General features: G+C 36.0%; 1 protein-coding gene and 1 pseudogene across 1 annotated transcript in view; one reads left to right on the forward strand and one right to left on the reverse strand.

Moving 5' to 3' along the window:
- Positions 1-18211, forward strand: part of UBR1 (ubiquitin protein ligase E3 component n-recognin 1) — a 205747-nt gene that overhangs the window by 164054 nt on the left and 23482 nt on the right. The window contains exons 34-39 of the mRNA XM_006831726.1: positions 3089-3182; positions 5082-5230; positions 6797-6852; positions 8196-8292; positions 13127-13194; positions 14659-14809. Coding sequence (XP_006831789.1) covers positions 3089-3182; positions 5082-5230; positions 6797-6852; positions 8196-8292; positions 13127-13194; positions 14659-14809 — 615 coding nt within the window. The remainder of the gene's footprint in view (positions 1-3088; positions 3183-5081; positions 5231-6796; positions 6853-8195; positions 8293-13126; positions 13195-14658; positions 14810-18211) is intronic.
- LOC102838116 lies at positions 1520-2341 on the reverse strand (annotated as a pseudogene).

The raw sequence follows: 18211 nt of genomic DNA on the forward strand, positions 1-18211 counted from the left end.
ATATAATAACTACTGAGGAAAAAATATAGATAATGGTTTTCTCACTCATTGTCATCCGAAGTTATCAAGTATTTATTAAATGTTTTAACATACACTCAGCATTGTATAAGGCTTTTGTTCCCTGCCTTGATGATCTCACAAGTTTGCATGTTACTTTGTTAAGAGTAAAGGGCATTAGTAACCAGATCGTTTATAGTTCAGAACAGTAGGTCTCAGAGAAGAGATTGATCAGTAGACACTGAAGTAGTAAGGGAAGGCTCCATGGGAGAAAGTGAGATTTGATTTGGCCATGGGCCAAATCTATGGGTAGTAGAGAATTATGAGCCTGGCATTTTCAGAGACATTAAAAAAGACTGATTTAACTAAAGGGTACACAGTGGGGAAAAGTGTAAGGTATGAAGAGTTGTGAATAACAACTTGGACTTGGTATTTAGAAATGTACAAATAGGGAGAAAAATGGGTATTAACAGTGATTGAATTTGGCAGTGCCCTGTTTGTTTTCCTTCCTGCTTTATTAATTTTACAGCAGAATCTTTTTTACAAGTGTTACTCATGGGGTGAAAATTGTTAAAACCTAGAAAACTTATTTTGCTAAGAAGTCATTTTTCTCATATATGTACTCCTTTGCCACTTGTTTGAAGTACTGAGAATTCAGTATATAAGATTCTTATGCTTTATAGTAATTTAAAATTACGTACTCACATGCGCACACACACATGCAATGTTAAGTCAGAAAGTATTGCTGCAAAATAATAAAAACTTTTATTAAACAAAAATACTGAAATGTGAAGCTATTGTTTCTCAACATATCCTCCATCTAGAGCTATATACTTTTGAAGTGTATCTCTGGCCATTCCACTAAGAATTCTGCACTCTGATTTATACCATTTAAAATGGGAGTTTGACTTTGGGGAACAAAAAGAAATCAGGCAAGTGATTTGTCATGATGGAAAAACATTCCTTGGTGAAACTTTCCTGGCCTTTTCTCAACAATTTCAGTTTTCTGAAAGCCTCTTTATAATAAGACCGCTTAATTGACCTGTTTTATATATGTGTATATATATACAGAGAGAGAGCACGCTCTGGTAGAATAGTGGTTACGAATTGGGCTGCTAACCACAAGGTCAGCAGTTCAAAACTACCAGTTGTTTCATGGGAGAAAGATGACATGTGTGTGTGTGTGTGTGTAACTTTTTATTGTGAATTGAGTAAAATTTTACAGAGAAAATCATCAGTTTTGTATTCAAATCATGTGATGCACTTTATTTCATCTCAATGATTGCAGTCCCTTTAGTGTAACAACAGTTACCCACTTTGAAGCTCTTTGCAGTTCTTATTTCCACTCTACCCTTTTTTCCAATCCTTTCTGAACTCTATCTTTAGGTAAATTTTGCCCTTTTGATCGTAAGTGGTTGACCATTCCATGGTGAGCATACCTTATTAGTGTTATTGCCCTCCCTATATAATTTTTTTTCTCACAAATATGATCTTTTATTTGTCATCATTAAAAGTCCAAATTTTAAACAGATTCTTGAACTGGTGGCTCGTTGCAATCAGGTCCTTCACCTTTAGCACCTGTCTCATCTCCAGTAGCTTTTCCAGAACTACTACCTTCACCATGAAGCCTCATGAGTTTTCCCAACTCAAACTTTGGCTTCTTCAGTATTTTTACTTTTCTAACAAAGACATCATGGAGAGGGTAAATACATTGGCAAGCCTTCTCTATGTCCTTTCCAGTGCTGTCAGGAATCAGTTTATTGACCATTTCTTTCACATCATTTTTTGCACCTCTTGGGTCATGATTTCCATCATTCTTTTCCGTGTTTGAGGAGAATCATTCTCTTCCCATATTTGTTGGTGCTGAGCATAAAATGTCTTCTGAATCTGATTGTTGCATTTTTTTAGTAAAGCCAACATAGAACAGATGAAGCAAATAACCATTGGTAGTCTTGACATCAACATGAGCTTCAATCATGGTCTGCCATTTTTTCACTATGGAACACATTTTGTCAAGGGTAAGATCCATGCCATGGAAGTTGGTCAAGCAGTTTTTGCCCTGAACATCCTCAGTATCCTCAGTAATTAGCTTGAATTTTCTAAATTTAGCTTCATCGTTCTGCATATACACAAGGCTCACTTCAAAAGCACAACCCTTGAGGCCATCAAGATGCAATTTTGATTCCTTGAGTCCTTGTGATCAGTGTTTTCTCAGTATTTCATATATTGGACATAGCTGGTGCCTTCACATCATACAATCTTTCTTAGAAAATGGATCAACCACTTTCTTCTTGGTTTCTTTTTTGTCACCTTTTGTAAGGAGCTTGTTCTTGCTGACCACCATGGTGCTGCTCAGAAAGCCAAAGGTCGTCCTCTCTATATACTTGTTGGCTATTTGTAGGAGCGGAAAGCTTCCTTTTTCCCACAGAGTAGCTGATGGAATACAACTGCTGACCTTGTGGTTAGCAGCCCAACACATAATGTGCTGCACCACCATAATTTCTGAAAAAGTTTAGTGAATTTCAAATAGATAAACTTATGGAAACTGCACACAGAGATAGCATAGTCAAATTGCTGAAAACCAAAGATAAAACAAATATTGAAAGTAGACAGAAAAAAACAGATTTTCATATAAGGTAACAGCTATTTGAATTCAGTGAAGAAATGAAACCACAAAAAAGTTTAGTACTCACCCAAGGTCTTTTTTAATAGTAGCAGAGGTAGGATTTAAACCTAGCCTACTTAGGTTCAGATCTTTTATTCCTAACCATGAATATAGGCTGCCTTCCTAAAAGAATATTATGTGGTCATTTGTGGTGTATTAAGTGAAAAAGTATAATATATACTCATAGAATTGTATGTATATGATGCTGCCCTTTAAAAAAAACACAAAAACTGTTATATAACATAGTGAATAAAAGAATATCATCCAGATTTTATCTGATTATCTAGGTGGAAATATTTGTTTAGTTGTTTTTTGCTTATTTTTCTACAATGATTATATATTACACAATTTTTTGAATGTGAAAAGTATGTGTCACATTAAAAATAAATTCATAATTTTTCTTTCTTTTTCCTTTTAATTTATAAGGAGAAAACCCAACAATTCCTTTGTTGTTTAATCAAGGAATGGGTGATTCCACTTTTGAATTCCATTCCATTCTGAGTTTTGGAGTTCAGTCTTCGTAAGTATCTAAATAGTCAAGAAAAAATTATAAATGATTACAAAAATAAGAGTGAGCTTATTTCTTCATCCTTTCTCTCTTTCTTTCTTCCATCCTTCTTTCCTTATTTATTAGTTTCTCTAACTTGCTTTTTTATCTTATTTCTTTCTCCCTGGAATGTTATTTGTACTAATAAAGTTAAATGGTTAGGGATATTGAAGTAATTATGTGTTAAGGTAACAATAAGAAATGTGGTATGTGACTTTCTAGCCAGTAAAGATGTCAATTCTGTATGATCCATCCTAAGAGGAACAGAATTTATAACACTTCGGTTAAAGTCACATCCAACTTGATCTGTGACTTCTAAAAAGCTTCACCCTCCCCATATTAATTTTTCTTATATGTGAAAAGGAAGGGATGACCTCCTGATCTACATATAAGTTTATTAGAAAGATGATTTGAAAATGTTAACACACTTTAGAAAATATAATGTCCCTGATTAGGTATTACCATTTCAAGAATGCTATCTGGAAAACAATTTTCTAGATGCAATCCTTGTTTGTATTATCTATCCCATTACGAATCGGGCTGTGAACCACAAGGTCAGCAGTTCGAAACTACCAGCTGTTCCGCGGGAGAAAGATGAGGCTTTCTGCTCCCGTAAAGATTTACAGCCTCAGAAACCCTGTACAGGGTCCCTATGAGTCAGAACCGACTCCACGGCACATAACAACAACATCGCATTGCTGTAGTACTGATGTGGTGCTGTAGGATATGCACTGGACCACAAGGTTGGTTTGAAATGTGAGGTCAGCCATTCAAACCCACCAGATGCTCCTCAGAAACCGTATATAACAGATATGGGGAATCTTTTTTCTGCCAAAATTTTTAACATGTGCAGGCCATACAAAATTATCAACTTAAAATTAGTCTACTGTATTTGGCCAAACATTTAATTTCCCCCTAATGTGCTGGCTGGAATCCTATTGTGGCACTGCAGTATAAGCACTGGACCACAAGGTCGGTGGTTCAGACTCACCAGCTACTCCTCAGAAACCTTATACAGGGATGCTATGAGTCAGAACCACTACACAGCACTGAACAACAACAAAAACAACGTGATGATTAGACTCCTGGTGTGGTGCTGAAGGATCAGCACTGGACTGCAAACTAGGAGGTCAGCAATTCAAACCCACCAGCCACTCTTCAGAAAACCTAAACAGGGTTGATGTGAATCAGAACTCACTCAATGGCACTTACCAGCAACAATATGATGGCTAGAACTGCAATTGCCTTGGCAGGGCCAGACGTTCCCCACTCCTGCTATAGAGTGTTGCTATGAATCAGAACTGATTCAATGGCACTTAACAACATCCCATTAGTACTGAAAATACTTGTAAATAATGGAAGTTCAGAAAATCAGAAATTAGCATTTCAAGTGCAAGAGGCTTCAAGTAGTTCATAGAATGCTTCCATAATCTTATTCTATTTTTCAAAAACTTTTTGAAGCCCCCTCATACATGGTATCATCACAGTTACCCACATCTATTGACATGAAAATTCTTGGTCACCAAAATTTATTTAGGTCACATCTGTTTCCTCTAGTTTTATTTGTTCTATGTTGAGTTTGTCCCTAATTTCGACTCAGCTATGATCACTTAACTACATTTTTTAACAGGAAGTGAAGTACATGGACCCTTACCATTTCTAAAAGTAATTTTTCTACCTACAGGAAATGGAATTCTGCTTTCCCCACATTTTCTTATTGAATAAATCTTCAGACACTCTGATCCCAATTTGACCAAGAAAAATTGACATATAAAAAGTTGAATTGTTTCTGTTGTTTCAGTGTCTACTCTGACTTTTCAGTAAGTATCACTTTAATAAATCAGATATTCATTTTTCTTCTTTTATTTTTAGGGTAAAATATTCTAATAGCATCAAGGAAATGGTCATTCTCTTTGCCACAACAATTTTTAGAATTGGACTGAAATTGCCTCCTGATGAAACTGATCCTCGCATCCCCATGATGACCTGGAGCACCTGTGCTTTCACTCTGCAGGCAATTGGTAAAGCCCATGAGAGAACTGCTTTGGAGGTTTCTTAGGAAAAGAATTAACATGGATTGACTTTAAATGTATTCCAACTTTTTTGTTTTTTAATGACTCAGAATAGTTTGATTTATTGAAAGATAGAGTCTTGGTGTGGCGCTGTAGGCTATTTCATCAGACTGCAAAATCATTTGAACTGAAAGGTTGGTGGTTCAAGCTCACCAGCTGCTCATTGGAAACCTTATACAGGGTCGCTATGGGTCAGAATCGACTCAGCGGCACTTAACAGCAACAACAGTATTTCAGTAAAATAGTGTAGCTTGATGTAAGTCTGAGAATTTTTTAATACTGATCTTGTTTCAACTATTTAGTGGCTACATGACACAAAAACCACAAATATTTGAAACGGATCACATAAAGTAAGCAGTAGTCTAAAAAGGTGGTAGATTTACAACACCAAAGAATTAAGAAGGAATGGTAAACAGAGGAAGAAGAATTAACCCAGAAATGTTCAATAATTTTTGTTTGTTTTATAGTTTGAAAGGAAAGATGAAGGAAACCAAAGTCACCTAAAAAATTATCAGAAATAAAAATGTAATCCCTTCATAGCATCTTTATTGAAGCCAGTCTTGATCTCTCTTTTTAATATGTATTTTCCATAATAGTTTTAATAGAATATGCTACATTTTATTTAAATGTCTTCATAATTAAAAAACACTATTTTATTTGAATTGAGTACCATAAAGCCACTTCTTCTCAGAGTATTTCTCTATATCAGCACCAGTCTCTATGAACAAATCTCGAGTCATTTCCAAACTTGTTAGACTCAAATTGTTGATATAAGCTAATGTTGTTGTTGTTGTTATGTGCCTAATACATTGGTTTATATTTTTCCTTGATGAAATAAAATGAGAAATAGAAAAATGAGATTTAAGTAGAATAGAATCTGAACAAATTGATTAGGAATGTAAAGCATTCTCTTGTAGCCATGATCTGGTAAGTCCTTTCAGATTTTCCCAAAAAAAGGGTATATCTTTGGGAAGACAAATATTTTAGGAGTCCGTATTTGTATTCAGGCTTGAACGTAGAAATGGATCACAGTTTAGTCATAAGAGAGCTAAGCATATTGCTAAATTAATGAATGGATTCTATTTGAATAATACAGTGTTATATTGTATTTATTGTAGTGCTTTTTCCATACAGTGGACATATTGTCCTACTTTATTTCTAATGCATAAATAAGCAGTTGACTTCTGTCTTACTACTATGGCTCCATATAATAAGAACTGGACTGTGGACCACAAGGTCCTTAGTTCGAGCCCACCAGTCACTCCTTGGGAGAAAGATAAGACTTTTTGCTCCTGATAAAATATAATGCCCTGGAATCCCTATACAGGGTTGCTACGTTTCAGAACCCACCTGACGGCACTTAACAACAATGGCAGTAGAGAGACCGTTGTAGGATATATTTGCATAGGATGATCCCATCAAACCAAAAGAGTTCTGTTTTATTCATTTAAAAAGTGAGACAAGAAAATAGGAAATAATCCTCTGATATTCATTATGTTTTTCTTGTTCTTTAAGAAAACCTGTTGAGTGATGAAGGAAAACCTCTGTTTGGAGCACTTCAGAATAGACAGGTAAGTATATTCCAATAGGGTCCATGTAACATAAAAAAGATATACTTTTTAGGAAGTCCTGGTAGTGTAGTATCTTACTGAAAGGTCAGTAGTTTGATTCTGCTAGTCACTTTGCAGGAGAAAGATGAGACTTTCTGTTCCTGTAAAGATTTACAGCCTTGGAAACCCTATACAGGGCCACTATGAGTCAGAACCGACTTGAAGGCACACAACCATCACCACCACCACAGTTAATTTCTTAATTACTTGATATTTATTCATCCTTTTTCTATAAAAATGAACAGAATTTTGTAAAAAAAAATCAACCCTTTGCTTCTTATGTTGTTGTTGTTATGTGCCATGGAGTCGATTCTGACTCATAGTGACCCTGTACAGGGTTTCCAAAGCCGTAAATCTTTATACGGGAGCAGAAAGCCTCCTCTTTCTCCCGTAGAACAGCTGGTAGTTTCAAACTGCTGACCTTGTGGTTCGCAGCCCGCCCGATTCGTAACCACTACGCTACCAGTACTTCTTATAGGAGACTAAAATACCGTGTTTTGCACTATACAGAATTCACTCAATCTCTGTGGTTAAATGTAACTCACAAATAAAGAAATTTCAGGTGATAATTGATGTTTCTTACTAACTTTACACCATCAAGCAACAGTGAATATTAATGTTAACTTTACTTCTAGCTAAATAGTCACAGTAATTAAAAAACAAAATTAAACCGTGGTTCCTTGATTGGCAGATCCTGGCAATATGACAGAACTATATGCCTTTCTCAGGCCTAAGCCTCATAATGTCGAAGATCCTGAAGAATAGTACTTAAAAAATGTGCTCAGTAGCCCTGTAAGACAGAAGAATGGATTGAAGATTCTTTAGACCACCTTCCTTCTTATTAGATTCCTCTTACGTTACTGACAGCTGACACAGGGGACTTGTAATTCACATATGTACATCCTCACAGTTCCCATCCTGTCGTTTGTGAAGCAAAAGACCTATTCCCTAAATTCAGTGGTTTCAGCCATCATTGTAGCATATCTATAAAGATATCTGTACAGGCCTCAATAGATTAAATTAGACCAGACATTGAGAAATTGACTCTGGGAAAAATTAGTACTTAAATGAGAATTGAAATGATTATAGCTTTAATATCTCATTACCATGAAAGAAACTATTAAAAATTTGGTACAATCATAAAACTTTCAGAGGTATTAGGAATATTGTAATTTATTTGCAAGAATGAAAAGTATATGATGAATCTGAAATTAATTCTGTCAGACTGAGATTGGTTTTAACTGTGAGTGACTTAGGTGTATCATCTTTCCTTACTTTTTTTCCTTCCCCTCTCTTAAAATCAGCACAACGGTCTGAAAGCATTAATGCAGTTTGCAATTGCTCAGAGGATTACCTGCCCAAGGGTCCTGATACAGAAACATCTGGTTCGCCTGCTATCAGGTAGAGTCTTATGTGAATTATTGCTATTATTGTTTACATGTCTTTTTCTATTACCTGACAGTATATTTCGTTGGGAAATGCCACATTCCAATAATAAATTTTTTTTTAAATAGCACCCCTTATAAGTGTCATGTAAAAGAATAGATAACAGATCTTGTTTCTATAGTCTTAACAAGTTAGAAATTTCCTAAGACCACTTATGGTGCTGCTCTTAGCTAATACAGAAATTAGAAGAAGAATGAGAAGTTATGCTGTAAAACCTGATTTTGCTTTTAGTATTTTGGCTATCTGCATCTCCATTTGGACATTTAAGTTGTAGTACAAGAGCCCCTGTATACCCAAACATACCAGGTTTAGAAGGGCTTTTTAAAATATATTTCTTGGATCAGAAGTTCATAATGCCACAGGTAGGATCCCTGGTGACACAGTCATTAGAAAGCACTTGAATGCTAACTGAAAGGTCTGTGGTTCAAAACCCACAAGCCACTCCATTGGGGAAAAGACCTGGTGATCTGTTCCCATAAAGATTTCAGCCTAAGAAAACTTCTAAGACAGTTCTAGTTTGTCATATTGGGTAACTATGAGTTAGAATCAGCTTAGCACACAACAATAACAACAAAAAGGGATTTACAGATATATTCCTAGCAAATAACACAGTTATTTGTGTTTTAAAGCCAGGTGTTATTTTCTTATAACTAATCTACCAAAAATTTGCTCCCAAAATAGACCAGTTTCCCTACCTTGAAAATCTGTTGAGGCAAGCAACTTTTCTCCTTAATCCACACAAGCTTTCTAAAGATATGTTTCTGAGCAGCTTTCTGCAAACACTGATGGCCTAGGGATTCTATAGCTCCATCTAAGATGCCTACCCAAGTTGTTAAAATTACACCTTGCTTGTTAGCTTTTATATTATCATGTTAATTTCCAGCTATCTCTTAAATTAACATCATGCTAGTGTGATGAGGCTTTCTACTCCCGTAAAGATTTACACCCTCAAAAACCCTGTACAGGGTCGCTATGGGTCGGAACCGACTTGACGGCACTTAACAACAAGTGTGGAATCCTGGTGTGGCGCTGTGGGTTAATGTACTAGACAGACTGCAAAGCAATTTGAACTGCAAGGTCAAGCTCACCAGCTGCTCCTCGGAATCCTTATACAGGGTCACTATGGGTCAGAACCAACTAGATGGCACTTAAAAACAACGACTATAGGAATGTATTACTAATGCTGAATTCTTAACCACACTTAAAAGTTTTCCTTTTTTCATTTATTTTCTCTTACTAATCCAGACCTTTTCCTGAGTTACATGTGTCTTATCTGTCTTTGGTCTTTGTTCTTTGTTCTTTGGAGCTCTCCATATTACTAAACAGCTCATCCTATATATATGGGCAACATGTCACTTTATAAATGTGTTATTGTGTTTCTTTCATTTCAGTCATAATTTGAAGACCTTTATTTTTTTACCAGCACTTTCAAATAATCTCATTGCTTTTGTACTCATCACCCAATACAGTATTTATGTTTAAAACACCTCAAAAGTAAGCATAAACATCTCAAATGGGAGATGCCAAATGATGTTGTCTCTCTACATAACAGTAGCTGATGAAATTTTGATATGCTTGTGCTCTATAGTAGAGTTTCATGCCTGTATATGAAAATTTGTAATGTGAAAATTTATTAACCAGAGGATCTTTATTTGCAAAAACGCTGTGGTAGGTGTTCAGGCTAAACTACATAAAGATGTATAAAAAATGGAATTAAATAAAGAAACCTCTGTGTAAAACCACACATTTTAAAGTAGCCAGATGCCAATGTGGTACAGACATGTACTTTGGAAATTGAGGCAAGGAAGAGCTCACTGTGGATCTTTGCTTTGCTTTTATCTTCTCTAGAAGAAAGTAGAATTTGAATGAAGTATTGAAGGGAATTTACATAATAGGTTGAGAGGAGTAGAAAGGGAATCCTAAACACAGGGCACACGGTTTGAACAAAGATTGAGGAGGTGGCAAAATACATGGTATGTCCAAATAGACAAGTTTGATAGGAGTAATGGTACCTATAGATAGAAAAGCATGAAGTTGTTTTTATAAAAATGCTGTTAAGTGCCATCGGGTCAGTTCAGACTCATAGCGACCTGTGTAGGGTTTCCTAGAAATGGCTGGTTGGTTTGAACCTCCAGCCTTGTGGTTATTTTATCCTACAGCACCATACCAGGACTCCACCTGTTGTTATTTTGTTAAGTGCTGTCAAGTCAGTTCTGACTCATAGTGACTCTGTATAGGGTTTTCAAGGAGTGGCTGGAGAGTTTGAATCACCAACTTTGTGGTTGGTAGTCTAGTGCTTATCTTACAATGTTATTACTGTTAAGTGCCTTGGAGTTGGTTTCAACTCATAGCAACCCTGTACAGCGTTGCCAAAAATTTGAACTGCTAACCTTGCCATTAGCAGTCCAGTGCCTATGTTGTTAAGTGCCGTTGAGCTAGTTCCTACTCATAGCGATCCTGTATAGGGTTTCCACAGAGCAGCTGGTAAGTTTGAAACACCGGCCTTACAGTTCAGTGCCTATCCAGGACTCCTTAGTGCCTGTGTTGTTGTTGTTAAGTGCCATCCAGTCGGCTCTGACTCTTAATGACCCTGTATAGGGTGTCCAAGAATCAGCTAGTAGGTTTGAACTGCCATCTTTGTCAGTCCAATGCTGATCCTACCAGGAGTCCAGTGCCTATTGTTGTTGTTAAGTGCCGTTGAGTCAGTTCCAACCCATAGCAACCCTGTATAGGTTTTCTGAGGAGCAGCTGGTGAGCTCGAACTGCTGACCTTGCAGTTCAAATGGCTTTGCAGTCTGGCGCATTAACCCACAGTGCCATACCAGGACTCCGCAGTGCCTATAGAGGGTCTTAAATGCCCCAGTGAGAAGTTATACACATTTATATAAAATGTGTATAAATTGCTGAATGGAAAGCTAATATATTCTGTAAGCTTTATTCTTTAAATAATTGAAAAGTTTTTAGATAGAATTAATTTAGTTAATCTGATAGTGTTTTTACATGGGAGATAGTGGTTTTGCAGTCATCCTACCATATTTTGTTTCATTGCAATGATTGCAATGCATCATAATTCAACAGTATTTACTTCTGTTTCCTCTGGGGGTTTTTTTGGGGGGGGGTTGATAGTGCTTTATAGATTCAATTAGAGAAAAGAAAGATTAGCGGTAACACAAATATATGTCTAGATGCAGTAGCAGGAATTGGGGAAGGACTTAGGGTGGGGTGGATTGGAAACAAGATACTTAACTAAAATGAATAACAATGACAGAAATAGGGATGTCCAAAATAGGGCCTTTTGCAATGTAAAAGGTGATGGATATGTTTTGATATGTTGCTGCTGCAGTAGCAGCAAGACCTGCTGTGACCTCTGCTCACTAGGTGCTAGGCACTCTGTATGTACAAGGATCTTTTGATATAAATTTCATTTCTTTTAACCATTTTCCTTCAAGAAAGTTATCACTCTCCACATTGACAGATGAGGAAACTGAGGCACAGAGATGTTACATGATTTTTCCAAGGTCAAAAACACCAGTAAGAGTAAGAACTAATATTTGAACCTGACCTGACCCTATAGCTTTTGCTTTTCCTATATTTTTCCAAGATGTTTAATGTATCTTAAGGGTGATATATATTTAATTTATCATAAAGTTAATATATTCTGTAAGCTTCACCTAAACCACAATGTAAAAAATAAAATGAAAACAAATGCCCTGAGGGTAGAACAAATCATAATAGAAGAAAATAAGATAGGTAGTAACATAATGTTAACTAATATATCAGCGATAGTACTAAATTTTTTTAATATGTGGCCATGAAACCTAGAAACAGCAAGTGACTTATTACAGTCACATTACTAGCTAATGGAAGAACCCTGTGTCACTGTAGTTTTTTTTATATAGCCAATGTTAATAACACTGATTGAGTGGACACTCTATGCCAAGCAATTGAATATTTGCTTTAAATGCATGTTAATTAGCTCTCCCTACAATCTCATAAATCATGTGCCTTTGACACCTAGAACCAATACTGGAATGCAGTTCTGACTGCAGAACCCATGCTCTTAAATTAAGTTTTTTGTTTAGAATCTTGGGCTTAGGGTTGAGAAATCAACTTAATCTCAAGCAAATCTTCTCTACCTGTTAAACAACAACTTTGTTGAGATACCATTGACTCCCACATTTTTATACATACAAAATCATTTTTGTTTTCTTGATTTCATAATCTCACTTTTGGCACACTTGTCCTAACTTCTGAATTCATTGTTTGTCTTTAGATACTGACTAAATTAGAAAAACAGGAGCTTTTTAGCTATGTGCATTTCCTTCTAAACCATCAGTCCTTATAAAGTATGATCTGATTTTGTTCAGAGGGGTATTTTCTTCCCTCATCTCATGTGCACTGCTTTGCATTTTCTCCTAACGTACCAACCCAGATTTGCTCACATTTTTTATGTATCACAGAACATTTTGAAATATATAGTTGTAGTAAAAAGTGTTATGTGAAGCCAATTCTTTTATTCATATGGCAAATACATACTGAACAACTGCTGGTATCTTAGTTAATTTATATTTTCTTCCTAGATCTTATCTTTAAACCCTAAATTGTATCCAAGTCTTTCTCAGAGCCTTTTCTCAGTTCAGATTCTCTTCAGTTACAATTATGGTATCATAAAGGTGTGATTTACTAGTTTGTTATATTTTTGTTTTAGATATACATATCTTGCATTCTATTCGATCAATATTACTGTCTTACTAACTGAAGTAAATTTACTTTTTTTTTTTTTTTTAAGTTGTTCTTCCAAACCTAAAATCAGAAGACACACCATGCCTTCTATCTGTAGATCTCTTTCATGTTTTGGTAAGTTTATAGTAAAAAAAAATTAATAATCAAATGTATAGTTTTTATATGTATTCATTCAGATTTTTCCTTTCTGTTCTATATTATAAGGTATTGATGTTTAACCTATATATAATTTGATGTCCATTCTGTTTGTAAAATTTTACTGAATGTGGCACAGATTTAAAACCATCAAAAATCACTTTAAAAATAAAGCACATTTACTTTTTAATGTCTTGTTCTAATTACTTATATGAGGTGCTTCAAAAAGTTTATGGAAAAATCCATTATCTTTTCATTCAATTTTTCCTCAAACTTTTTGAAGCTCCCCTTCATATTTACTTGGTTTGTTTACACACAAACTCTTAAGTCTACTATGCTCATAAGGATACCTGTTAGCATAGTGAATTACGTACGCTACTCAGTAATTTGAATCTTACCAGTTGCTCGGTGTGAGAAAGAAGAGGTTTTCTGCTCCCATAAAGAATTACAGCTTCGGAAACCCTATACAGGATTTCTATGAGTCAGAACCAACTCAGTGGCCACACAACCACCACCACCACCATCACTATATTCATATTATGTTTCACTCACCCATCCTTTTTAACTTGTTTACATTATAAGTTGTGGGTAACAGTGTGAACTATTTTTAAATCATTAATGCATCTAGGTTTCCCACAAACATCTAGCGACAGGTGGGAACTATTTTGTGAGTTCCTCAGAGAACTTTTTAATCCCTGTAAATTTTTATGTGATCTGATTACTACTTCAAATTGAATTATAGGAGAACAATGGTAAGGTTGAGAGGGGCTTGTGGAGCATGGATTTTGGGGATGTGAGGTTAACCAGCATCCCCATCTCTCACTATTCAAGCTTTTCTCCAGTGGTTGTCAACCCCAACTATCTGTTTTAATCTCATGAGAATTTTTAAAGCTATCAGTACCTGAATCTTCCCCCTAGAGGTTACAGTTTAGTAGAATTGGAGTGGGTCCTGTACAGCAATGCTATCAGGTCCCTCCCCTCAAGCGATTATAACGTTGGATCTTCTTAACCCCAGAGTTAAGGAGCACTGGTAGCACAGTGGTTGCGAATGGGGCTGCAAACTGCAAGATAAGCAGTTCGAAACTACCAGCTGTTCCACAGGAGAAAGATGAGGCTTTCTGCTCCTGTAAAGCTTTACAGCCTCGGAAACCCTGTACAGGGTCACTATGAGTTGGAACCAACTCCACGGCACATAACCACCACCAACCACCACCTAGACCTAGAATAAATTGACTCAGCAAAGGGATAACCTGTTTGGTTGTTGACCTTTGCCCTTCATTTATGGTACATTGTATTCTAAGATTGTCTTTTGAATAGCTAGGAAATTTATGGTGGTTATTAAAAATAAACAGTGCAGCATTTGGTGCTCATTGCATTTGGTTTTGAAGTTAATTTGTGTTGGATTTTTGTTGTTACCCTATTGATGTCCATTTTCTTCCTTAGGTAGGCGCTGTGTTAGCATTCCCTTCCTTGTATTGGGATGACACTGTTGATCTGCAGCCATCATCAATTAGTTCTTCCTATAATCACCTGTATCTCTTCCATTTGATCACCATGGCACACATGCTTCAGATACTTCTTACCATAGACACAGGTAAACCTCCCATCTGTTAACTATAAATAACATTTTCCCACACTTTAGTGGCAGAATTAATTATGCTTGTAGTTAATCATATTATAGGGTGAGTCAAAAATTATCTGTACTCCAGTTTTATTAAAACTTCTGTTGCTGCCGTGTCTTCTCAGTGCTTTCCATTCAAGGTCACTGCTGTGCAGGTGTGAACATAGACATCTGCAAACAAAACTTGGACCGATACTCAAAGAATGGTAAAAGAGTCTTTAAAAAAAATTGTTACTAGTGGTAAGACATGGATTCATCACTATGCATCTGAGAGTAAACAGCAGATTATGGAATGGAAACATCCTCAGTTGCCAACCAAGAAAAAGTTCAGAAGTCAACCATTAGCTGGAAAATCAATGCTTATAGTTTTCTGGGATTCTCAAGGGCCAATATCGAAGCGCTATTAGGAAAAAGATTCAGTAACCAACAGTGCTCATTGCAGCACGATGCTCAATGATTTGCTGAAGCCTAAATTTCAAATTAAACACAGAGGACTGCTATCTAAGGGCATTGTGATCTTGCATGACAGTGCACGTCCACACACCTCTGCCCACACTGTTGACTCTCTGAAAAGACTTCCTTTTGAGTTGATAAAGCATCCTCCCTGTAGTCCTGATCTTGTTCCATTGGACTTTCATCTGTTTGGTCCCCTAAAAGCAGCCCTTCAAGGACTGTGATTCACCACTGATGAAGAAGTGAATACAGTGGTACCTTCGTGACTTGCAGCTCAGCCTAAAACATTTTTTGATAAGGGAATATGAAAGCTTATTGACAAATGCACAAAGTATGTTAAAAGCAAGATTATATTGAAAATGGTGTATATGTCTTTTCTAAAAGTTAATTAAAATAAATTCTACAACCAGAGTACAGATACTTTTTGACTCACCTTGTGTGTGTCTTTGTTAATTGACCATTCATTTATTTCATTATTTCTCTATGAAATAACAGAGAAAAGTAGAATGGCTGTGAAAGGGATAAGTTACTTGCTATGCTTTTAAAAAAAAGCTATACAATAAAGACATGGGTTGAATTCGACTACATTTCATAGACTCCCATTGACCTGGAGTTGAGAGAGAGAAGAGGAAGAGCTGGTTGGTCTGAATTGTGGAGACCTGAAGATTCTTCAGCCCATGGACAAGGACATAGCCACGGAGGGCTAGAGCTAAGAGTGAAGCATCCAGCTGATATGAAGTGAGGGGAGATGCACAAGAACACCAAAACTTGCATATAGTACCCATTTGACCTAGCTTTGATGGCTCAATGACCAGAACTCAACTAGAGGAAGATAAAAAAATAATTTTGATATAGGAAACAAGTATAAATTGCTACACTTTTAAATATGATAAACTTGACCTATATTTATGGATGTAGTAGCTCAAAATACCAGCTGAAAGGGAAGGATCTTCACATTAAAGATCAATCCTATCCCCTCTCTATATAGGATTGATAGGCATGGGCAACTAAAACATTGGCTACCTAAAATGAGGGGGCGATAAAGACAAGAAATGACTGTATTACAAGTTTTCAAGAGGGAGTTTAGTTTAAGAGTGTGAGGGGAAAGGTAGAGTCCCTACTGAATACTTTTCACCTTGTCTAGACGGGTCTAGTGAAAAGAGATGGGATAAGATTCTTATGATTTAATAGTAAGTTATTGTTATCATAACTATTTGCAACTGTCACAACTGTAAAGATAGAAGTTTTGTAACAAAAACAGGGGAATAGTTAATCTTTTTACAGTACAGAAACATAGGTCCCTGGCACCATCAAGGGAGAAGAGCACGAGCAGAATGTAGGACCCCTATCCAGAGAAGCAGCAACACCAAAGATGGAGGCAGAGATGAGGACATGGAGAGAGAGAGCAGCTGAGGACTCTAGACTCATGGAAAGAGAAATACTGTGTGCTGGCAGACAGGAGGCAGGCTTGCAGAATGTGCCCGTTGGTTGTTTAAATGATTTTTGTGTGCATTCTGCCCCCCGCCCCCCAAAAAAAGGGATAAAAGTAAATACTGTTGAATGATGCACAGAAGGAGATTATAATCATTGCAATGAAATGATGACTATAAAACCAATGATATGCCATGTAACCTATTACTCAATTCACAATAAAAACTTATTAAAAAAAAAACAAAACTATAGAAACATAAACCAAAAACTAATTAAAATAATTTCCCATAGGAATAAGATAAAGGGGACAGAGATCTAAGCAGTGATTCCCATAGATGTCCTCTTTCTAAATATTTCACTTTGAAACCATATAAATAGCATTGCTTAACTAAAAAAAATATAAGTCACTGTATCATGGAAATAATTACTTCAAGTGATTTTACAACAATATTTCAACTATACACCTCTAATGGGATTGATATGATCAGACAACAAAAAATTTACTAAAATATCTTAAACCAAATTCATATTAGTAGCAAAAGTAATAACAAGTATTGTTATTTTTAAATTATTTTAGATGTGTTTAACTATTTAAGTTCATGTCTTTGGGAACCAAGATTTTCAATATAAGAAGAGACACAAGAATTTAAGTGAAAACCCAAGTATGGCGTGGTGCTACAGGATAAATACTCGACCATAAGGTTGATTTGAACCAAAAGGTTAGTGCTTCAAACACAGCAGCAGCTCCTCAGAAACTCTATAGAGGGTCGCTATGAAGCAAAACTGATTCAATGGCACTTAGCATGCACTTATCAAAACTCAGTTAAGTAAAACTCTCTCTATTTGCAGACAATATGATCCTGTATGTAGAAAACCCCAAAGACTCAGTAAAAAAGTTACTCTACTAGACTTCATTGGAAGATTCTGCAAACTGGCAGGATATAAGATCAACAAACAAAAATCAGTTGGATTCTTCTATACCAAAAATGACAGTGCTGAAAAGGACAATAGAAAAGCAATACCATTTACAATAGCCACCCAAAGGATAAGCTATCTAGGAATAAATGTAACCAGAGAAACAAGGGACTTATACAAAGAAAACTACAAAACACTACTGCAAGAAACCAAAAGAGACTTACAAAAATGGAAGAATGTACCATGCTCCTGGATATGAAGACAACATTATGAAAATGTAATACTGCCAAAAGCAATTTACACATATAATGCAATCCCAATCCAGATTCCAATGACATTCTTCAAAGAGATGGAAAAGAAAGAGACCCAGGATAAGCAAAGCACTGCTTAAGAAGAAGAATAAGGTTGGAAAACTCTCACTCCCGACTTCAAAATTTATTACACGGCTACAGCGGTCAAAACAGCTTGGTACTGGTACAATGAAAGATACATTGATCAATGGAACAGAATCAAGATTCCAGAAATTAACCCATCCACATATAGCCAACTGATTGTTGACAAATTACCTAAATATAT

This window comes from Chrysochloris asiatica, unplaced genomic scaffold (assembly GCF_000296735.1).
Source record: "Chrysochloris asiatica unplaced genomic scaffold, ChrAsi1.0 scaffold00004, whole genome shotgun sequence".
Classification (NCBI taxonomy): Eukaryota; Metazoa; Chordata; class Mammalia; order Afrosoricida; family Chrysochloridae; genus Chrysochloris; species Chrysochloris asiatica.